The 24,240-nt window shown below is 36.9% G+C and overlaps 1 protein-coding gene across 11 annotated transcripts in view; it reads left to right on the top strand.

Annotated features, from left to right (window-relative positions):
* The window catches only part of UBE3D (ubiquitin protein ligase E3D), a 209,398-nt gene that overhangs the window by 41,569 nt on the left and 143,589 nt on the right, over positions 1-24,240 (top strand). For all 11 annotated transcript variants that reach the window (XR_005367965.1, XR_005367967.1, XR_005367966.1 and 8 more), the window contains one exon: positions 2,173-2,336. Coding sequence is in view for 8 of the 11 variants with exons in the window: in XM_038554624.1 (XP_038410552.1) it covers positions 2,173-2,336 (164 nt within the window). In the remaining 3 variants the exon portion in view is untranslated. The remainder of the gene's footprint in view (positions 1-2,172; positions 2,337-24,240) is intronic.

The raw sequence follows: 24,240 nt of genomic DNA, 5'->3' as shown, positions 1-24,240 counted from the left end.
ATTCCTTATATAAGTGGAATCAGGAAGTACCATCCTTCTGTATCTGGCTTATTTCACCTGGCATACTGTCCTTAAAGTTCATCTGTGTTGTTGCATATTACAAGTTTTCCTTCTTTTTTTTTTAAGAATAATATTCCATTGTTTGGGTGCACCACATTTGTTTTATCCATTCATCTGTTGATGGGCATTTAGATTGTTTCTGCATCTTGGGTATTATAAATAGTGTTTCAGTGAACATGGGGATACAGATACCTCTTCGAGATCCTGATTTTAACACTTTGATGTTTGAGTAGTAAGAAGTCCTCCAGTTAGTGGAATCAACCCCTGCATGTCCCACAAGCACTGTTATTGTTTCTGTTAAAAAAAAAAAAAAAAAAAAAAGGTCTGCAGAAAAGAATTTGGGATGTTTATGTGAAAATCCAAGAATTAGGGCCTTAGGGTCTACGTCTCTTCTTTTCCTCCATATATTGAACATTTCTTATTCTATAGGTACTGTTCTAGGCATTTAGGATAGGAAGAAAATATGCCATTAAGGAACTCAAAAGCTAATAGGGAAACATGGTAGCTAGAAGGAGGGGGAGAGTTAAAAGTTGTTATTAAGTGTGACTTTGTAGCTGGCCATCCATTACGGGGACCCCATGCTTTCTGATTCCAGATCATTTCTACCAAAGCTAATATACTTTTTGACTGAAGTGACTATGCCTCATAGTCATAGTCTGAAATTAGTTTTAATTTTCTTTTACTATAAGGGTTTTCAAGTTAAAACTTGGGAATAGGAAATACCTAAAAACCTAAAACCTGCCAATATATATTTAAATTCAAAAAAACTTCCTCATTATAAAACTAATACATTCTTAAAACATTCAGACAACATGAAGAATGTAAAAGAAGTGGTGGTATTCCCTCATCTTCTTTCCTTGTCTTGCTACATCATAGTATTTGAAGGTAGATGTTATTAACAATCTGGTATGTGCACTTCAACATTTTTTCCCTCCCTGTATGCAACTGTATGTTCACACACTCACGTTTTGCTTCTCTGCTTGTGAAACATACCTGAATCACATGATGAGCATTTTTCTTCCTCGTGTATACTTCACACAACTGTGTATGTCATAAGATTGTTTCTTGTTAGTGTTAATATAAATAAGAGTCTTTAATGGCTAGAATTCCAGTGTGTGGTTGTTAAAGACAGTGCTGGGAATAAAAATAATCTTTGCATGTGTATTTTAGTACTTCTTTCTAATTTTAGACAGAATTTGTTTGTTTTAAACTGGTAATTATCACCCCCCCCCAGAAAAGTTATACTAATTTATCCCATAGAGTGAGACATTCTTGATCTCCCACCCAGATCCTTCTTACTCAAGTTGGCACACCCATGTCCCAGCTGTTGAGACGTGTGGGCTGCTACAGGCACACAGCTGCCTGTCTTCAGAGACATGCCCTTACATGACAGATGCCACCTTGTTCAGAAAGTTACCTCTTCCCCACTCTTGCCCTGGTCTGTCTGCTGCCTGTGATTTGACCCTGGGATAGAAAGCAGTGGCCTCCTGGCTCAAGGTGGGACAGACCTTGTAGGTGCGATTCTTGCTTCAGAGGTCCCCATGCGGTCAGGCTGAAGCCAGACTCCTGCTGACCCCTCAATAAATAGTGTGCGTCCAAATCTGGAAACACTCTTCCACTAGCAGTTCCAAACCCTCTACTGAACTGGATGTTACCATCTTTTTGTTCTTGCTGATCTGATAAGTGAAAAAGGGTGGCATATGATTTTTACATTTTTTTATTACTAGTTATATTAACATTTTTATATGTTTATCACTTCTTCTGTTAATTCTGTTCATATTCTTTGCCTTTATTTCTGTTGGGCTGTTTTGCCCCCGTATTGATTATTGGGAATTCTATAAATTACAGATAATAACTTTGTTATCTACATATTAAATATTTTCTCCTAGTTGTCCTTTTTTTTTTTTTTTTGAACTTTATGATCTCAGCAACTCTAGTAGATGTTACACTTTGAAAGACTTACCATACTTACAATTATATACTGGATTCTCCTATATTTTTTTCTGGTATTTTTATACTTTTGTTTGTATTTTGTTTTTTAGTGGTGGTATGAAATATGGATAGGGTGATGATAATATCCTTATGCTTGGACTTTTCTCTCCATATCTTTAGCTATGGATTTTAAACTCAGATAGTTTGGTGATTGAATCTTTGAGGAGTTCCAAAAGTATCAAAAAGTTCTCCTTACTGGAAGATATCTTGAAGGCAGATTCAGGTTCTGCCTGGAATGCTGTCAAGGTCCTCTACCAGCCATGCATCAAAAGCAGGAATGAAAAGTAAGTTGTTTTTGTTTTCTCATTCCACATTATATTTTAGTTTCTTTTGCCATTTGGTGTTGAGAAATTAATGAATTAAATGGTACCATACCACTTCCCTATTTGAAGTTTCTAGGAGTCATACTGCTAAATATTATGCTTTAAAGTAGATTGAATTATTACAGATGATTCATGCTAATGTGCAGGAAGCTTCTTTTACTGAAAATAATTGGTCTTTTTCTTGTAATCTCAGCTGTCTATGCATATGGCTACAGTACTAAATCAGGCATCAATAGCTATGAATATTTACTGAGAAGCACTTTCCAGGCATTCAGGATACAGTCATGAACTAAACACAGTCCTTTCTTCCTGGGCTTGTCATTGTAATAAGGGGAAGGCAGACCATCAACAAAAGAGGCATGGAGTAATGGTACTGATATGCCTCTCTTAAGAGCCAGGCACTCATCAGAGGGCTTCTGGCATATCTAAGCCTAACATCAACCTGCAGGATAGGTACTATTATCACCTCCATTTAAGAGATAGGAACACTAAGACACAGGTGTTGATTTACTCTAATGAAATATAAGACATGGTAAAGTAGTTGGGGAGTAGTAGGATAGGTGGAGGAGGTTGTCATTTTACGTTGAAAAGTCAAGGAAGTTTTCTAAGATAAGATGGCATTTAAGTGGAAAACCTGAAGGAAGTCAAACAGTGACCCTTATCTGAGAGAACAGTGTTCCTGGCAGAGGGAACAGAACGGAAAGTTTATACTTGTCCTGTACTCTCCAATGACTTAGATCAAATTTGTACTAAGAACAGAAAGATCCCAGTCTTTTTCTAGGAAGTAAATAAGAAATTTTGAAAAATTGCTCATCTTTTCTTTTTTGGATTATATAAGTGCAAATTATAAAATATTTAAACAGACATACATAAACTAATATATGTAAGTTCTCCACCATGTCCCTCTCCGGAAGTAAAAAGGATGTTATATATTCTTCAACTTCTATTTATTTTTATCTTTTTCTATTTATTTTTTATCAACATAAAATGAGTGATACATGTGTATTTTTTATACTTAAAAAAAAAAGGCAACACTGTACAGTCCTAGAGATTCTTTCCTTTTATTTTTTTTAAGATTTTATTTATTTAGTCATGAGAGACACACAGAGAGAGAGAGAGAGAGAGGCAGAGACAAAGGCAGAGGGGGAAAGCAGACTCGATGAAGGGAGCCCGATGTGGGACTCGATTCCGGAACTCCAGGATCATGCCCTGGGCCAAAGGCAGGCGCCAAATTGCTGAGCCACCCAGAGATCCCCAAGATTCTTTCCATGTCAGTGCTTGGCATTTTATGAAATGGATTTACTACAAATAATTTAATTATTTTTCTGTTGATAGATACTTGGGTTAATACTATTTTGCTGCTATAATTAGTGTTGTGCTGTGTGTTGTTACACAAATTTGTTTTGTAATTATGTGTACTTGTTTATGAAGGATTTCTAGAAGTGTAATTTCTGCAGCAAAGGTATAACATTAAATTTTTTTTACCCTTTTTTAAAATTTATTTTTTAAAAGATTTTATTTATCGGGCAGCCTGGGGTGGCTCAGCGGTTTAGCACCGCCTTCAGCCCAGGGTGTGATCCTGGAGTCCCAGGATTGAGTCCCACATTGGGTTCCCTCCATGGAGCCTGATTCTCCCTCTGCCTGTGTCTCTGCCTCTCTCTCTCTCTGTGTCTCTCATGAATAAATAAATAAAACCTTAAAAAAAAAAAAAAACCAACACAACATTTGTTAAATGAATGGTACATAGTTTTCTGTTCATCATTATATTTGATAATTTGTGTTCATCTATTGATGACTGTAGATTCTTGTTACCATAGTCTGCCTTTATGGATTCATGAAAAAGAAAGAATATACTGGTTTGGATGTGTCAGTTTGTTTTTTGACAACTTTTGGGTGCTAAGGAAAAGGAATTGGTAGTAGATTCAGTTACAGTGGTGAACTTACATTCATTATCGTGAAGAATCTTTTACACTGCTTCTCTTGAGGAGTGTGATAAGAATTCAGTGCACTGTCTCATTATTTCACTCATTCCTAATCCCTGTGATACTGGAAATATAATAATATAGTCAGTTGCATTTTGCTATATTTAATTAGTGGACTTTTTAAACTTTGATGTCTTGGGGACATAATAAATGAGTTTGATGATTTCAGCTTGCCTGTTGTATATAACTTCTTTTGTTGTGCTTTTTCTCTCACTACTGGTTCACTTTGTATCTCCTAATGGTAGGAAGGGAACTTCATAAATTGGGTAAGCATCCTGCGAGTTACTTGCTTTTGTCTTTAGAGGCATTGTCTTTTAAGGGACATTAGTTTCTTTCTTTGGAGGCATTACTGAGTAAACCATAGACACCCTGGCATATTTTTGGCATGTGAGGTGGTGCATTAACTATTATAGTCCAATCGGCTGCAAATTTATTTTTTATTATTTTTTTTAGTGGAAATGAGGATTGCCAGATGGCAGTCTAAAAGAGGAAAACAGCAAATGCAACTATGGTTTTAGTTCCTTGAGCACACGCATAAAGTGGCAGGTAATATATTTAGAATGTTCTTTCTTTCTAGCAATAGTCACACGTCTCGACATTTTGAAGTCTATTGTTTTTTATCCCCCATCCCCTGCGCATAGTTATCCTACAACTTATGTTGTTGATATCGCATATCAGAGTTTAGAGCCTAAATGTTAACTTTGTAGCTTTGGATCCCAAATTAACTTCTGCAGTTTAATTGTGCTAATTCATCGATTCATCTATGTCTTTATATTCTCTAGACTGGAAGTAATTTTGCCTCTTAGGGGACATATGGCAATGTTTGGGCCATTTTTGGTTGTCACAACTTGAAGGGCTACTGTAATCTGATAGGTAAAGCCCAGGATGGCCTTAAACATCATACAATGCCTCAGAGAGCCTCTACAACAAGAATTATCCAGCCCCAAATGTCAGTAGTGCCAAACTTGAAAAACCCTGTCTTATTCTATCTCCTGAAATCAGGCTGTGTCTGCCTTTCCCTGTGGTGTCACAGCCCACAATTTTCTTGACATTTAATTAGGCCAAACAAATAAGAGATGTTTTACTGAGGCATGAGCTCAAACTTCTATAACCCCACGTGTTAACAACTTAGAGTAAACAGGATAAATACAAATATAATATAAATGTTTATTGTTATACTTCTCTCATTTTCTTTTAGGGAAACGTGAAAAAATAGATTTATTTGTAATAAACAATGATGAAGAATTTTATAGGTTTCAAGTCCTTTGTTCTTAAATATTTATGAGAATTTACAGGAATGTAATCACTGAGTGTAAATCAGTGGGTTTTTTTTTTAAAAAGCTAAATTGAATTCTCTTAACTTATATGAGTCCAAGTACTGGTAGTGGCTCTTCCCACATTTTTCAAAAGGTAAAATATCTGATTAAAAAACCTGGAGAATTTGAATTCTTTTTCCACAATTAGTAGCAACATTTTCCGGCAAAATATGTTGAGGGAAGAAATGATGATATGTTATCTTCACCCTTAGTTTTGGTGAATTTAGAGATTATATTTTTAAAATAACTAGATTTTTATTTGTTGGCTCTGTATTGATAAATATTCTTTCTAAAACAAAGTATTGTTTACCTTAATATAGTCATCATTATTGCTTTAAAAAAAAGATTTATTTATTTATTTTTGAGACAGAGAGAAAGCATGAGCAAGTAAGCAGGGTGGGAGGGGCAGAGGGAAAGAGAGAAACTTTTTTTTTTTTTTCTTTTTGTTGAGATAGAGAAACTTAAGCAGGCTCTGCACTCTGTCATGGGGCTCGATCTCACAACCCTGAGATCAGGACCTGAGCCAAAACCAAGAGTGGGACGCTTAACCAACAGCACCACCCAGGCACCTCCATTATTGGTTTTTGTAATGAAATAGAAACACATAAATTACACCCATATATATACATTTCATATGCATAAAATAATATTTGTTGTTATTTGTGAAATAGTATTTTTAAATCTTTTTTCTCCCTTATTTCAGCAGGTAAATTGAAATTATGCCTAATTTTTGGAGGGGGATAAAAACCACATATCTTAACCTTTTTTAAAAAAGGCTTATTTATTTGACAGAGAGAAAGAGAACAAGCAAGGGGAGCAGCAAAGGGAGCTACAGAGGAAGAGGGAGAAGCAGGCTCCCCACTGATCAGAGAGCCCAATGTGGAGCTGGATCCCAGGACCCTGGGATCATGACCTGAGCCAAAGGCAGACACTTAACTGACTGAGCTCCCCAATCACCCCCGTCTTAACCATTTTTAAGTATACAGTTTCAGTAATGTTAAATCTATTCACATATATGTTGTGAAAGAGTTCTCCAGAATTTTACATTCTGCATCTGAAACTCTGTACCCATTATACAACTCCTTTGCCCCTTCCCCCAGCCCCTGGTAGCCACCATTCTATTTTCTGTTTTTATGAACTTGGGTATATTAGTCTGCCAGGCCCATCATAACAAAATGCCAAAGACTAGATGACTTAAAAACTAGAAACTTATTTTCTCAAAAGTTCTGGACACTTGAAGTTCAGGATCAAGGTGCCATCAAGATTGCTTTCTGGTAAGGCCTCTCTTCCTGACTTATAGATAGCCACAATCTCACAATCTCACTATGTCCTCACATGGCCCTTTTTTTTTTTTTTTTTTTTTTTTTTTTTTTGAGAGAGAGAGAGAGAGGTTGAGAGAGAGAGTAAAGAGAAATGGGGAGGGGATGGAGCCAGGGAGATTTTGGTTCTTTTCCTCTTCTTAGGACAGCAGTTCTGATTAGAGCTCCATTCTAATGACCTCATTTTAGTAAGTACTTTTTGCAGGTTCTATCATTAAATACAGTCACTTTAGGGTTAGAGCCCTAACTGTTGATATTCTTTTTAAGAATTTGGGGGGAACACAATTCAGTTCATAACACTAACTACCTTAGGTACTTCATGTAAGTGGAATCATGGAGTATTTGTCGTTTTGTAACGGACTTATTTCACTTAGCATAATGTCCTTAAGATAGTTAATCTACGTTGTAGCATATAACAAGATTGCCTTTCTTTTTAAGGCTGAGGACTGTTCCACTCTGTGTGTGTGTGTGTGTGTGTGTATGTAATACTTTTGTTCATCCCTCAATGGATATTTGGTTAACTTCCTGTGTATTATGAATAGTGTTGCTTTGAATTTGGCTGTGCAAATCTCTCTTTGAGATCCTGCTTTCAGTTCTTTTGGAGATATACCCAGAAGTGTGATTACTGGATCAAATGGTAGTTCTATTTTTAATTTTTTAAGGAACCTCTATACTGTTTTCCATGGTAGTTGTAGCATTTTACATTCCCTCAAGAGTTGTTCTAAATTCTCACCAACACTTAACCATTTTCTGTGTTTTTTAAGGACTTTATTTTATTTTTTAGGATTTTATTTATTTATGAGAGAGAGCACAACCAGAGGGAGAAGCAGACTCCCTGCTGAACAGGGAGCCCGATGTGGGGCTTGATGTAGGACCCAGGGATCATGACCTGAGCTGAAGTTAGATGCTTAACCAACTGAGCCACCCAGGCACCCCTTAAGGATTTTATTTTTAAGTAAATTCTATGCTCAATGTGGTGCTCAAACAACCCTGAGTTCAAGAGCTGCATGCTTCACCAACTGAGCCAGCCGTGTGCCCCTATTTTCTCTTTTTTTAAATAGTAGCCATCCTAATGGGTATGAGGCGATATCTTATTGGGGTTTTGATTTGCATTTCTCTGATGAGTGCTATTGAGCATTTTTCATATACTTGTTGGCCATTTGTATATCTTCTTTGTCTAAATGTTCAAGTTCTTTGCCCATTTTTAAATCAGATTATTTGATTTTTTTGTTGTTGAATTGCAGGAGCTTATATATTCTGATATTAACTCTTTTTTTATTTTTTTGAATTTTTTATATTAACTCTTTAATCAGACATGAGCTGCAAATATTTTTTCTTGTTTCATAGATTGTGTTTTTTATTGTATCTGTTGATTGTGTCTTTTGATCTTTTGATACACAAAAATTTTTAAGTTTAATGCAGTTCCATTTATTTTTATTCTGTTGCCTGTGTATTCATAAAATTATTGCTAAAGTCTGCTTAATTGAGGTGCCTATACCTGCTGTGTCAGATACTATCATTGCCTGAGATAAAATTAGGTGGTTTTGAGGAAATTTAGAAGAATTTGTTCTTTTTGATTGATGAAAACATAAACCAAATGTTAATTTATGCTAATTTTATATTTAGCAGAATATCTAAGACCTGCTATTTAATAATTATATAACCTAAAACACTTCACATGAATTTATTTGGATAGTGTGTGAATATGATGCTAGAATAAATAAATTAGCAAGCAAACAAATGAATTGGCAAGTGTTACCAATCCCTAAAGGGCACTTTATTAAAGCATTTCAAGTGTTTTCTGTGTCTCCAGATAGAAGTCATAGGCTGCCATTGTCAGTCCACTCTAATTAGGGCATTCCATTTTTAGAATAGGATTAATTTAGACTTCAGATATGAATGTCCAAGTCTTATATTTATAAGTGAGGAAACTGAGGCTCAATTAGAGAAATAGTCACGTTGTTAGTTGGTGATAGAGCCAGAATTTGATCCAGGTTGTCCTTTTTCATTATATCATGTAGTCCTCACCATAAAATTTTAGGAGATATGAAAATGTCACTATAAATGTATATTTTTCCCCAAGAATAATTCCTTTGGTAGTTTAGGATGTACCAGCATTTTGATTACTCCCCAAAATATACCGCTTACTGTACTATATTAGTAAATATTTATGCATCTTAATACATAACATCAGCAGTGGAAACTTCTGACTTCTAGTATGTTCATACCTGATCTTCTCGATCAGAGTTTGAGGATACAAATGTGATTTTTTTTCTCAGAAGTCCTTTGCTGTAGCTTCTTAGAACAGGAATCCATTGAAAGGAAATTAATCTAAAAATACAGGAAAGTTATCAAATAGCTCTGGGAAAACATAAATGCTTATTTGGAAAGTACTTTCCGCACATTGTTGGACACTTCTGTATTATCACCTGGATATACCTATCTAGAAATTGTTCTTCATTACATAGCAAGTTGAGCACATACTTCTTTAATTTGTAACTGGAAAACTTACACTGTGTAAGTACAGTGGCCTAAATTCAGACTTATTTTATTTGGAATTCTTATCCATAAATTTATAATCATTAAAGAAGATATAAGAAATAAGACTGAGACATATAATAAAAGTGAGCTTTTTCCCTAGAGATACTAGTCAAAGCATGTTTTACCTATGGACAGCAATTCATCTTTTGGAACTGCTTTCTGGAAAGAATCTGGGTTCCCTCTTCTAATGTAAGAATGTGAGATAAGTATAATCGTGAACTGTGGGAGTAGAAAGGGAAAGGGGACTGGGATTGGCTAAATCATGAAAGAGGATATGTGTATGAAATTGTTACTTCATTTTTTCTGTGTTTTCTAATCATGTGTTAGATGTTTTTATGAGTCCAACCTGGAGTCTTCACTTTCTCACATCAGAAGGGTTTGGGTTTTCCTTTTCCTCTTTGCTATTATCTCCTCCTATACTTGCTATTATGTGTGATTCTAAAGCAGGAGACCAAAGATTACTGCCATAAAGGAATTACAGGAAAGTTAAGGCAACATGTACAAAGAAAAATTCTTTGAAAAGAGCAAAATCTACATACATGCTAAGGAAAGGGTTTTCATGGAAAATCATAATCATTTGAATCAGAGAAAATAGAAAAGAGATAAGTACTTTACTCCACCCTCACCCCAGTAAAAGCTGCAGAGGGGTGGGCAGGGAAAGCATGCATGTTTTCTTTTTAAAAGATTTTGTTTATTGAGAGGGAGAGCACACAGGCAGTGGGGAGGGGCAGAGGGAGAGAGAGGAAGAAGCAGACTCCCCTTTCAGGAGGGATCCCAATGCAGGGCCCAGTCCCAGGATCCTGTGATCATGACCTGAGCTGAGGCAGGCATTTAACCAAATGAGCCACCCAGGCACCCCAAAAGTATGCATGTTTTCATATAGGGAGTTCCAGTAGGCTGTTGCCGATGCAGTGGCAGGTAGCTCGCATAGGGGTTAAGTGGGGAGTAGAGAGTGGCAGTCATCTGCCCATAGAGATGCTCCAATTTATCTGTGTGGCAAATGAGATTCTCATCAAAAGCTTTTATTTGAAGAAAGGGTTCTACGCTGATACAAAAATGCTTGATACAAAAATGCAGCACTGTTCTCTGTGCTGCACTTTTCACCATTCTGGGCTTGAATTCACTAAGTCATGGCAAAGTCACTCCTTAACAAGATTGACCACATTGACGTAGTTCTAATTGACTGAATTGTCTTCCTCTTATTGAGCTATCTGTCTCCCAGAAACTCATATCCAGAGCTACCAAAAATGAATCTGTCGATTCTTGAATATGACCACTCTTCAAATATTCAAATAATCTGATATTCAGTCCTAGGTTTTCTCTTTTCCAGGCTTAAGAGCCTCAAATGGAATGGTTTCAAGCTCCCTTTTCCTTGTGCAGTATTTCTGTCTCTCTCTCTCTCTCTCTCTCTCTCTTTTTTTCCACTTGGTCTCCTTTCCTATTACTATCATGATTGCCTATGAGATGATGTTGCCCCGGTATCCTGTCAGCTTTACATAGATAGGGTGAATCAGAGAGTGGCTAGAGCTAGGGATTCATCCTCCAGGGCTGTTTTAGATAATTTATTTTTTTACGAAATATTTTTTATTTATTTATTTATTTATTTATTTATTTATTTATTTATTTATTTAAGAGAGAGAGAGAGAGAGAAAGAAAGTAAAAGAGCATGAGCAGAGGGGGAGGGAGAAGCAAGACTCCCTGCTGGGCAGGAAGCCTGATGCAAGGCTCTATCCTCGGACCCTGGGATTATGACCTCAGCCAAAGGCAGATGCTTAATGGACTGAGCCACCCAGGTGTCCCTGTTTTAGGTAATTTAGATGGAAAGAGAGGAAGGCATTTACAGTGGTACCAGACTGGAGAGGCTGAATTTCAAGAACCCATTGAATTTGGACATTAAAAAAGTTCTCAACCTCAGGAGTTGAAGATGGTCATTTATTCATTCATTCAACAGATATTATTAAATCCATACTATAGTGCTAGGTACTGCAAAAAGAAAATTGATCTAAAAGAGATGTGATGCCTTGCATCACAGACCTAAGTAGAGTCTAGTAAATTACAATATGATCAGTGCTATGAAAAAGAGCTATATAGTTCTAGAGGAGTAAATTGTAGGGAGACCAGCCAGGCCTGGATAGGATTCCAGGAAGAACTGATGCTTGACTGCTGTCTGAAAGAGGAAAATAAGCAAACTTTGTTAAGAGGCTCTGGGCAAGAAAGAAAGCAGTACAAAGGCCCTTTGGTGGGAGAGGACACAGTGAGGACAAGAGATGGGAAGACCAAGGTGGCTACCTGGCGAGAATGAGAAATGAGGACACAGTAGGGAGGAGCCAGGCCAACTTAGGATCTTAGAGGCATTTTAAAGAGCTTTGTCTTTGTATTTATCATAAGAACAATAAGAATCCATTGAATGTTTTGTCCAGAGAGAAGGATGAGATGGTTTAATTTATGCTTCAGAAAGATTACCCTGGCAGCCAACTAGGGAACAATTGGATATAGTAGATAAGTTAGGAGGCTATTGCAGAAGCCCAAGAGAAATGACTATAGTGGACAATGGTAGCGGAGATAGATTTGAGAGATACTTGGTAATATTGCAGTGTTTGTGATTGATTGGATTTTGGAACCAAACCACTATTTATTGGGATAGATAACGTTGGAAGAAGATCAAGTTTTGGGAGAGGATAATGAGGTTTGGTTTTATATGTGTTGAGTTTGAGTTACTATATGAGTCATTCAAGAGGAAATAGCAAATAGGAAGTTAATATATAGACCCAGAGTTCAGATGAAAGTTTTGGGCTGGGTTTTTAGATTCGTGAGTCATCTGCATATTGGTCATAATTGATGACAAGGTCAGGGGTGGGATTGTTTAGGAAGAGAGAATGGAAGGACTGAGCTGTGAAGAACTACCCACATTTATGGGCCAGAAAAAGGAGGATGAGTCTAGAAAGGAGCTAGCGGTGCAGCCAGAGAGGTAGGAGGGAAACAACAGAGTATGTTTCATAGAAGCTGAGGGAAGAACAAAATATTTTAAGAAGGTGGAAGTGATCAGATCAGAAGCATCTGGTCAGATAAGATGTTGAGTATAAAATGTGTATTGGATTTAGATTGAAAAAGTTTTCAGTGACCTTAGCAGGGATTGTTTTGTCAGGTGACAGAGCTGGGAGCTGGATTGGAATGGGTGAGCAGTGAGTGGCAGGTGCTGTAACAGAAACAGTAAGTGTAGCTTAAAGGGGAGGAGCGATACAAAGGGGACAGGGAGCTGACTGCAGTTAGGCAGATGGAGTTAGACCTTCTTGCACCTGTTCAAAAGCCAACAGCAAAGATCTTATTGAGAAGAGGCTGATTACATGTGAGAAAGAAGTGGTGATTGATTCCATTAGGATCGGGCAGTCTCGTATCTCATGCTCAGGTGTAACAACTAGCCTTCAGAGGAGGGTTAATTCCTTTTCTGTTACGGAAGGAGGATCAGAACTGGAATGGATAGAACAGGTATGCATAATAGGTGTTGGAGCAGTGAGAGACTTGTCCTCCAATGGTTTCTATTTTATCAATAAAGTAGGAATGGTGGGGGAAGAGGCCTAAGAGTAAAAGGGGTGAGTGTAGTAGACAGTTGGAAGTTTGAGAAGAATGGAGAAGATTCAAAATGGTCATTTGGAGAGGAGGTGAATGAGATGACTAGAGATGTGTGGGATTGGTAGGTGTGGTTCACTGCCCATCGAGGTTTGTGGTTGTAAATTTATAGTGTGACTGTCCAGTGTATCATCTACCCAGGTTTAAGCACAGAGAAAAGCATAGTTGGGGTCAGCAGGGTTCAAGCTTTATTGTCTCGATGCAAAGAGTGTCGTGTTATTTTTGTGTTATTAAAATGACAGACCATAGAATCTATGTGGCCTGTTTGAAGACTGAGAATTGGAGAAGGACTTTGGCTTCTCAGCTACTGAAATGTAGCTTTGGTAGAGGAGAAATTTACTTATCATTGTACTGCTAAAGCTCCTCAAATGTTATTTTAAAAATATCAAATTACTGTTGTGAAATGATCTCATTTAAATATATTAAGGAAAACTGTAGTACTTTAAATGGAGCTTTAAGCACTTATTTAAATATATGCTCTGAGTTAAACGTTCTTCAAGATTTTCCGTATGATTTTTGTAATCCCATTTTATAGGGAAATCTATTGGCTTAATGTGGGATAATGAGTATAAAAGAAAAAGTGCTTAATCTTCCATAGCTGCCAAAATTTTAGTTTGACATTTGTCATCTAGAGCAACTGCAATGGTCCTGGTTAGTTCAGCTTTTATTCTAGTCATTGAGAGAGAAAAATGAACTTTGGATTCTATGATCAGCTGGAGTAGAGGGAAGAAGTCCGTTTCAATAGCACGTGGGAATTTTTTTTTAAATCCATATGGCTGCATGAGTCCTCCAGGTACTCGCACCTCTGTTGGAAACAAGATATGTTGAACATTACGTCATTGACCTCTCCGTTGTTAAGGCTGACTGCTATTGTAACATCTACTGTGACAGTAAGTGCTTGTCTCAAGGACCTAGGCAGGACTTCAGGCCCCAGGCCTCCTGTAATATGCCAGTCTCCATGGGAAACCCTGTGGATCACTGCACGGTAACAACTACCAGAACCTTACTCTAGCCATTTTCTCTCCCATTTTAGAGGAAAATTATCTCCCTGCCTTAAAAACATTGATTGCTCATAGTTCCCCAGGTAAATGATGAAGACATTCTCCTTGTAAAATAACTTCAGCATCATAGAATAAAGCTCAAATCCCCTTGGCCACCATCTCGATATAAGTCACTAGTCTTTATCTTAACATAGACATATGTTTATAAATGCCCCAGGAGTGTATATAGAAATGTTTTATATGTTATCTTTTATATATCTTTTCCTTTTTCTTACCACATATTGTAGTACCCTCCCACAGTCTGTTTTTTCACTTAGCATTATATCTTCTCACTACATATAGATAGATATATCTCATTTTTAACAACTGTATGATGTTCCATAATGTAGATAGTCTACGATTTCTTTTGTCTATTACAGTTTTTTATATTTTTATCTGATACTAACAATCATGCAGTGAAGACCCTTGTACATACCTTCTTGTACAGTTCTACAAGGACTTGTTTAAAGTGGATGGGAAAAAGTGGAGTTGCTGCTCCTGAGTGGATAGGAAAAAGTGGAGTTGCTGCTCCTGAGATATATTAATTTTATATTTTTAAAAATGAACTTTTTATTTGGGAGTGGTTTTAGATTTATAGAAAAGTTACAAAATGGTATAGATGGTTCCTGTGTACATAGCCTTCACCCAGTTCCAGTTTTGCCTCATATTATCTTACATTACCATGGCACCTTTTTCAAAACTAAAAACCACATCGTTACCTTAATATTAACTAAATTCCAAGCTTTATTGGGATTTCACCAGGTTTTCTATTAATGTTCTCTGTTGTTCTAGGATCCAGTCCATGATATACATTACATTAATTCTTTGCGTCTTCTTTGTCTCCTCTGGTCTTGGACAGTTTTATAGACCTTACTTATTTTTCAGAAGGATTGATTAGGAATTTTCTAGAATGTCTTTTAGTTGGGTTTATCTGACATTTTTCTCCTGGTTAGACTGAGATTATGGGTTTGGAAAAGAATACCATCACATTATATCAGGAGGTTCAGAGTTCCACTGGTGATGTTCACCGTGATCACTTGACCATTTTTTTTCACTGTGAAGTGACGTTTTTTAATTTACCATATTCTGTTCCTTGGAATCTAGTCCCTGAGTCCAGCCCCCACTCAAAGGGGAAGGAGGAAAGTAAGCTTCATCTCCTGGAAGAGAGGTGTTATCTGTATGTATTATTTGGAATTTTTACATAAGGAAGATTGGTTTCTTCTATTTATCCAATCATTTTTATCTGATGGACTCATGTATATTTATTTTATATCTTGGGTTATAATCCAACACCATGGTATAAATTTTGTTATTTATATGTTTGTTATTAATTTATTTTATTGTTTAAATTGTTCTAGTTTTGGCTTTTGGGAGCTCTTTTAGGCTGGCTCCTGGGTCCCTTTGACATGCCCCCATACTAATAATTCTTGATCACCCTTTTACTTCCTGATACTGCAAAATGCCCCAGATTCATATTTTTCCCGGCCCTAGAATCTGCCAACAGGAGGAGTTCTGGTTCTTTTTATTAGAGAGTAGGGAGTGGCCCTTAATACTGATACCTTATTTATTATTTATTTGTTTTAAGATTCTATTTACTTATGTATTTGAGAGAGAAAAAGTGAAAGAGAGCACAAATAGGGGGACTAGCAGAAGGAAAGGGAGAGAGAATCTCATCCCTGCTAAGCACAGAGCCTGATGTGGTGCTCAATCCCACAACCGTGAGATCTTGACCTGAGCCAAAACTAAGAGTCAGACACTCATCTGACTGAGCCACCCAGACACCCCACCACTGATATTTTAAATTTTAATAGATATTGTCTAATTGTCCTCCTAGGAGCTATTTTCTTTGGCACTTTTACTCTTCTCCTCATACCTATTCCAGTGTTTGATATCATCAGGTATACTAATTTTGGTCAGTCTGATAGAATTGCATCTTTTTCAAATGAGTGTTTTCCTTAGTGTGGTTGAATATCTGTGTTTATGCTTACTAGCCATTTGAGTTTTCTCTTTTGTCAGTAGCCTGTTCATGTTATTTTGCCTACTTAAATTTGTGTTTCTGAATGTATGTATGTGCATGTGTGTGCGTGCACCCGCCTGTCTGTGTTTGGTATTGGGATTTCTTTCAGATTGTGAACCCTCATCCTTTATCTGTTGGAAACATTTCTTTCCATCCCTTAGCTTACTTTTAAACTTGGTTTATGATGTCTTGTTATGTATTCGATCCTATCAAAATTAGAGTCCTATCATAATTTGATCCTATCAAAATTAAAATTGGAATTGGCAGGCTTTTGCGTTTGTATCATGTTTAAGGAGATGTTCACTTATCTTCTACTTCAGTTATTTACTGAAGCTAATGATCCAGAGATCTCAAGAGGTCATCAGTAGGCAAAATCATTTGCTTTTTCTTAATCCTTAGCATTTATTTAATCCTTATTCACCATTTCTTCTTGGATATATTTGCCCTGGCATTCACCTGGTTTTCTTCTGGTTCTTTGGCCTGCTCTCTTTCCTTTGTTTTGACCTCTTCCCTTCCTCCCTTACATTTCTGCTTTTTGCTATAGCTTGACAACCACATCCCTGATTTCTTTTTCCCTTTTGCTAAAGCTCATCTACTCTCATTGTAGAAACTCTAATTTCCATTGAATAAAAACTTTCAAGTCTGTATTTTCAGACCTACATTTCACCAAGTTCTTTGCTTATATCTCTGTCTTATTTCTGGGTTATCCATGCCAGATATCCCATTGGCTTCTCAAATTCAATATGTGCGAGGTAGAAGAAATTCATTAATGTTCCTGGTGAACATATGTTTTCCTCCCATTTATATCTATCAATGGCATCATGATTTTCCTAGTCACCCAGGCTTAGATTGTGAAGTTGGCTGTTGTTTCCCAGTTCCCCTACTTCCAGCCAGTTTGCAGGTGATGTCCAATGTTCTTTCTAAATCTCCTTCATATCTATTCTTTTTGTCCTCTTTGGTATTGTTAATCAACCTAGTTCAGGTATTCATTACTCTTCACGTGGAGGTTATATGCATCTGTTGAGCCTGCCAGAAACTCTGTAGTCCAGCCTAAATTATGTAGCCAGCTAGCCATCCCCAATTACATCACTCCCTTTCTTCCTCCTGCCTACCCAAAATCTTTATCTCCTTGCATTATTGTATGAGTTCTTCTATAGCCTGGCTCTGGTTTAACCACTTTAGTCCTGTCTTGTCCTATGCCTGACACCTATTTTGTTGTGTCCAATCAGAATGGAATTCTACAGCTTCTCAAATATTCATCTGTGCAGGTCATAGGTAGTTCATTATGTTTAAAAGTTTATAATTACCCATAGGACCCTAAGCTTTCCATTTCAACCAATGTCCGTATTATTTTGTAATATTCTATAAGAAAAGCATTGATATGGCAATGGACATCTTTGTTTATTAAGTGTTCTTACATGAGTAAGGTCTTCATTAACAGACCTATAAATTTTTTTCTTCTATTGTGCATGGCTAATACATGCACATCCTGGGGAATTACATGAATTAAATATATAAAAATTTATTCTAAGCCCTGTGGATTTCTGGGGTTTTTTTAACTCTTATTTTCTTAGCATCTCTTATTTCCATCACATAGCGACATAAAATAATGATACCTTTACTGGTAAAGTGACTTAACCTTGCTAATTTTATCACAGAGTTTGTTTCAAAATCAATAAGGCCAACAGGGGGAGGTTGGGAGACACAGCTGACATTTTATGTGCTAGGTTGTTTAAGTTAACTCTGAAAGTTATTCAGGCTTAGTTGGTTTTTCTGAATAGGAGTGTCTCTGGGTTCAAATAAGGTTTATAAAGGCACTATAGACTCTTATTCTGATATTCTTTTCCTTGGTGATATTATTTTTTTTAATTTTCTGTGCATCTATATCCTCTTCTTTTTTGTAAGCTTGCTATAAATCCCCTCCTCTTTAAAGTCTTTCAGGATAAGTCTTGTAGTTTTAATGATCTAATAAAGATATTTACTATCTTTGAGTTTTTACAATGTATCAGACTTGTTCTAAGTTTTTTAATACATCGTATCATTCCTATCATTGAATCCTTTTAACATATGTGTGGTAAAGTGTTGTAGTTCCAAGTCATGGAAATTAAGGTTACTTGCCCAGTGAGGCACAGCTAAGATATAATAGATATAGGATTCAAAAATAGGTCTGTCTTCAAAACCCTTGGTTATATCTGCCATGTGTCCTTGTGTCAGTATTTATAGGCCACCATCAACAAACACTGCCTGTAAAAGAAAAAAAAAAGTGGAAATGGATTTATTTACAAAGCGCTGCTTTTAGACTCTTCAGATTGATACCATCGAGACTTCTTCCTGTTAGCCCCCAAGTAAGACTAACTTATCCACTCTTTTTACCTACCTAATGAAGCCTAAACTTGGCTTCTGCTTCTAAACCTAATTTCAGTGTCTACTCTTTTTCCCTTCTGGTTGCAAACACCAGTCTTAATTGGCTGCTCCCAAGCCCGTCTTAGTCTATTTTTATACCATGTCCTCACAAGGCTTCTAACCATGTTAACAGTTTTTGGATTGACCTCCTTCCCTCTCTTTTCCACCTTTGACTGACATGCTTGGCTCCTTTGCAAATACTTTATTTTTTCAACATTCTCTGTATTGAGTTCTCATTTAGGTCTCCTACCTGATTTGCTTTCCCTGGGCTTCTTTGGACCTAATTCCAATAGCTGCTTGTATATTCACCCATTCTTCTCCCAGTGTGGGGTAAGAGCCTTAGTCATTGTAAAACCTTCAGATCCACCTTGGGTTACCAGCCACATTTTACCTCTTTGATGAAATTGGCCAGTGTTTAAAAAACAACTGCAGTAAAAGCAGAACTTTAGGGTAGGAGATTATTTGTAAAAGCCGTGTCCTTAGCAAAATTCCTACCTAAACAGTTTTTCACGTACTAGTAGGCACATACAAACTATTAGTTCACTTTACATATTACTCAGTAAACGTATTCTAGAAGAGTAGAGTGAACCTAGAAAGATTAAAGTGACCATGTCTTCTAGTTGAAAGAGTTGGGCATGGGGCTTCATGATGCAGTTGTAGAAATGTATTTCTTAAATTTAATAATCTTATGTGGCATGGGACTTCACTCTGAAGTAAGTCAGTCACAGGAATGATTCCCCCATCTGTAATTGGGGGTGATTGTTAGGGCATTTGATACTGAGATGACCTGAAACATTTGGGGCACTTAGAGTTGTAGGAGGATATTTGACATTTTACAATAGGGGGAGTATGGGATTAGAGTCAGACATGGAATATCGTCCCAGATTTTCTATTGACTAGCTACATTGCCAGGCCGAGTGATAGCCTCCAATCTGGCCCTTAATTTCCTCATCTTTTAGGATAAGTATACTTAATTTTATGCAATTCCACGACTTAGGGATATTTAGAAGCATTTTAAGAGTGTGATCTCAAGTTCTGTTTAGTTTGTCTTATAAACGGAGGGCTTAATTTTCTCTTGCTATAAGTATTTAATTAATGCAGTGCTTAGCCTCGGATTCAGTTCAACAGACATTCACTTAGTCTTCCTGTGTGTAAAACTTTCTGCTTAGAGATACAGAAGATAAAAATATAAATGAGACAGAATTTTTACTTCCAGAGTTTCAGTGTTTAATCTTGGAAACAAGTTATATAAAAGCTCTAGAAGTTACACATGCTCTGTCCTATGATAGACATAAACAGAGGGCTTTCTCATTAGTTCTAATTAAGGAAAATTCCATAGAGAAGATAGCATTTGATCTCAGAATTAAGGGATGGAAAGATAATGGGGGCAGGAGGTTGAAGAGGAGACATTCTGAGCAAAGATAGGAAATTGCAGGATGCATTTCCCAAAATGTATTTCAAAGGATATTAATAGGTCTTTTGTTGGAGCAAAAAAGGATGCAATAGTCAAATAAGCTAATTGAGATTCTTACTGTGCAATAATTGTTGCTTATTTTTTTTAATATTTTATTTTTTCATGAGGATACACGGAGAGAGAGGCAGAGACATAGGCAGAGGGAGAAGTAGGCTCCATGCAGGGAACCCATTGTGGGACTTGATCCTGAGACTCTGGGATCATGCCCTGGGCTGAAGGCAGATGCTCAACCGCTGAGCCACCCAGACATCCCTTATTGTTACTTATTATTGTTGTCATTTTTGTTAACAAACAAATCTGTGAGTCAGTGGGCTCAGTGAAATTATGTATAAGCATCTTTACTGCTGCACTGGTCAAACAGCAGTAAGGTTCAGTGTGAATTAGTAAGGAAAATAACAGTACTTACTTAGCACTTGTGAATTTTATGTGATCATGGAAACTTTTTTCATGGGAACACTAGACCCAAAGAACATACTTTTGAAAAATTGCACAAGAAGATCCTGTATGTCAGTGGAGTGGAGTGAATATAGAGATACTTTCTGATACTGAATGAATGGAAGTTGGAAAATAAGAATTTAAGGAAGAGATTGCAGAATGTAAACACACATAGAAGACATTTTCTGTCAGCCAGTAGGTGTCACTGTACGCCAAGTATAGCTTGGTTATATCTCACAAGGGGAATAGACTGAAGGAGGGCAGTGACATGTTGGTAATTTCCCAGAGTGTATACCAAAGGAAGGAAATTAATAAGAGAATCTATATTTATTTACAGTTTTAAGGTTAGTATGTTTTAAACTACTCAAATGGTGAATTGTATTTTGCTAACACACACATTCACGAGAACCTTGTCCTACTGTACACAGAGGTAAGTAGAAGATTTGTTTATTTATGTGTTTGTTCATGCATTCAACTAACAATGTGTCAGGGGATAGGTACAGATTGGTGAGTAAAAACTATGAAACTCTTGCTTCTGTAGAATATAGTCTAAGAATGCGATTCATCTACATCTGGTATTAATCTAGCACAGAAAATACCAAAAAGGCACAGTTAGTTTTTAGTAGAGGAGTCAAATAGAAGTAATCCCTAGAATGGTTTATAATATAAAATATGTCTAATAGCATCAGTATGTACACGAGCCACTCATGTTGAGTCTGTCCAGTGTGCTGGGCTCCTGGGTTTATAACTAGAAATAAGCTGGCCTATGAGAAATTACAACTACTGGATCTCTTATGAAAGTATACATATGTAGCCAAGTGTTACTCACCACAGGGCCTAGGTCTCATAAGGAGAAAAGAAGGTGGGAGAGGTAACTGTCCCAAAGCTATCATCCTGCTTCCAGCTCATACTTCCACTGGAAAATTCAGTTTCTTCTACTTTATATTCCCTTTCCTAAAGAATGCAGATGTTTTTACAGAAGCAGAGTAACTACAGATTCCATTTCCGTACCTTGGAGACATGACCTATAAATGTTGGAGGGCTTATTTGACATCTTTAATATTTATATAAACTCTGTACATATTTGCACTGAAATCAATTGAAACTAAAGAAAATTTAATGGAAAAAATTTAATTTCTGATTTTTTTTATATGAAGATCTTAATTTTTTATTGATGCACTTGGGACTTTTGCAGGTGACACTTATTAATGCTAATGTGACACATACATGTTCTCTCCGACCATATTGATTGTACCTGGCAGCCCTACTTCCTGAGGCTGTGTGCTTGGCAGGTTTATAGATAATCAAAGCCTTGGTGAAAAACCTTAAGGGAAAATTCCAAAAGTTGGGAATTCAGGAAATGCTCAGGGGAAGATAGTTTTTGTTCAGCCAGTTTGAAAGGTAAGTCTTAATTAGCTAGGGATTGCTATGCTATTGTTCTTTTTTTTTTTTTTTTAATTTCAAAATGATAACTCTTTCTTATCAACAAAATTTGTCCTTCTAACCTTCTTGTATAAATCTCCCTCAACCAAAATTTTGGGGGGAAGAAGATTTACTTATAAGCCATGGCAGCATAGCTCAGGAATCATCATCCATTCTTTGTTATAGTTTTATTCCTTTGTGCCAGTTAAATAACTAAAGATTCTGCTTAGATACTTCTAAAAATGGTATGCTACCGAATTCAAAGAATTATTTTGAAAAACTATCTGAACCCTAACTCAGCATATTAATGAATCTGTGCCGGGTATTTATTTGATAAGCATGGTGCTAGGAATGCTGAGGTATTACAGGCAGATTAAATGGAATCCCATCTTCTTGGTATCATTGGGTAACTTAGAGATATGTGATGATTTTAAAGTATGCCCACAAATTCTTTATTTCTCCCTTTAAGGGGAGGAGATTAATGCCCCTGTCCCTTGTGTGTGGGCTGGACCTAGTGAACACTCCTAATGAACAAAGTAGATCTGAGAGAGGGTGAATTCTGAGAGTAGGTCATAAAAGGCTCAGTGGATTCCTTTTTGCTGTATGCTTCACTCACTCTTAGGTGATCCAGCTGCCAGCATGAGGGCACTGAGGCTCCAGCCCAGCTTTCCGATCACTATAGCCCCTGCTGACATCTTGACTATAGCCCCAGGAGAGAGCCTGAACCAGAGCCACTCAGCTAAGTTGTTTCAAGAGTCCTGTCCTGCAGAAACTGATGTTTGTTGTTTTAAGCTGTCCAACTTGGAGGTGGTTATGTAGCAGTAGATAACTAACTCAAGAGATAAGACAAAAACATGGAGTTCTTAGACACTTCACCCTCACTTCTAGCAAATTTCATGATGTCTGTGAACCCCATGAAATTGGATAAAAAATTATGTGCATTATGCATGTGCATTTTTTATGGCAAGTGTTCAAAACTTGCATCAGCTTCCAAACAGAGCTCTTAATCTCTGAAAGGCTACAAATCTGTTTTCATTCAGAGGAATTAGAGCAGTGAGGCCCAGAGAAATAATAGAAAGGTTTCACTGTGTAAAATATCTCTTATATCAGTAATTGATGTGTATTTGCTGATGAAGACTGGAATGAATTGAACTTTAAAAAGTGAAAAGGACTAACATGGTCCTATGGGACAGTTCTCTTTTAAAGTATGCTTGCTTGCTTTACATTACGGTTGGGCAAACTGTAGCCAGCAGGATAAGTCCAGATTGCCCCCACTAACTTGCTTTTGTAAATAAAATTTTATTGAAACACAGCCACACCCATTTGTATAAACATTGTGGCTGCTGTTACCATATTCAGCGGCAGAGTTGAGTCGTTGTGACAGATGTCCAACAAGCCTAAAATATTTATTATCTGACCCTTTATGAAAAAGTTTGCTTGACTTTTACTTTTTAGTACTGGAATGAGATTGGCATTTTTGTGGCAAAAAGTAGTAACTAAAATGCACCTTTCTAACTGATGAACGAATGTACTACATGTCATGTAGCAGCCTGTCCGACTGGTAAGTAATACATTAAAATTGACTCTTCAAGCCCCACAGGAGTAATTGCTATCCTGGCTTCAGGAAGAAGTGGCTATCTGGACAGCCTCCTGGAGAAATGAGATTTGTAGAGCAGAGGGCAAGGGTTAATGACGCTGGATCAGAGTTGAACACACTGGGGCTTTACACTGCTAACAAGGTTCTTCAGCCATAAAGGGCAGAAGTAGGAGAGGCCTGTGTAAATTTTTTTACTATAAAGGAGCTCTTTCTTCCTCTGTATTTGTCTGGACAACCTAACATTTTACTTTTTTAGCTGAAGAATTTCATAAACTTGATATATAGATGATACATATGTTATTTTGAAATAAAGTGCTTGAGGGCAAGATTCAGGTCTGTTTCCCTTCTGATTCCATTTTGTATGATGTTGTGAACCCTCATATCACTAAGAGTTATGGTTTGATTCTCCCAGATAAAGGTGATACTCACTTTAGTATTGGGTTTAATCCTGGAACTTCTGGCCCCATTCCGTTTTCTTGCAGTTAATTTCCTGGCAACAGCTGGGTTTTGCTTTGTACTTTTGATTCCAGTGTGCTAAATGTTTATCCTTAAATATCTAGACATTTCTCAAGCTTTATTAATAATCTAGTTTAGAAAAAGTCCAGAAAGGAAATAGCATGTAGTAGATCATGCCACTGTTTTATACAGTCATTTCATCTTATTTCTGCTGTGTTTGGCTAGGTGCCCCTCCT

The sequence above is a fragment of the Canis lupus genome, chromosome 12 (assembly GCF_011100685.1).
Source record: "Canis lupus familiaris isolate Mischka breed German Shepherd chromosome 12, alternate assembly UU_Cfam_GSD_1.0, whole genome shotgun sequence".
Lineage (NCBI taxonomy): Eukaryota > Metazoa > Chordata > Mammalia > Carnivora > Canidae > Canis > Canis lupus.
Note: the sequence above shows the minus strand (reverse complement) of the source record. Positions and strands in the feature narration are given on the sequence as shown.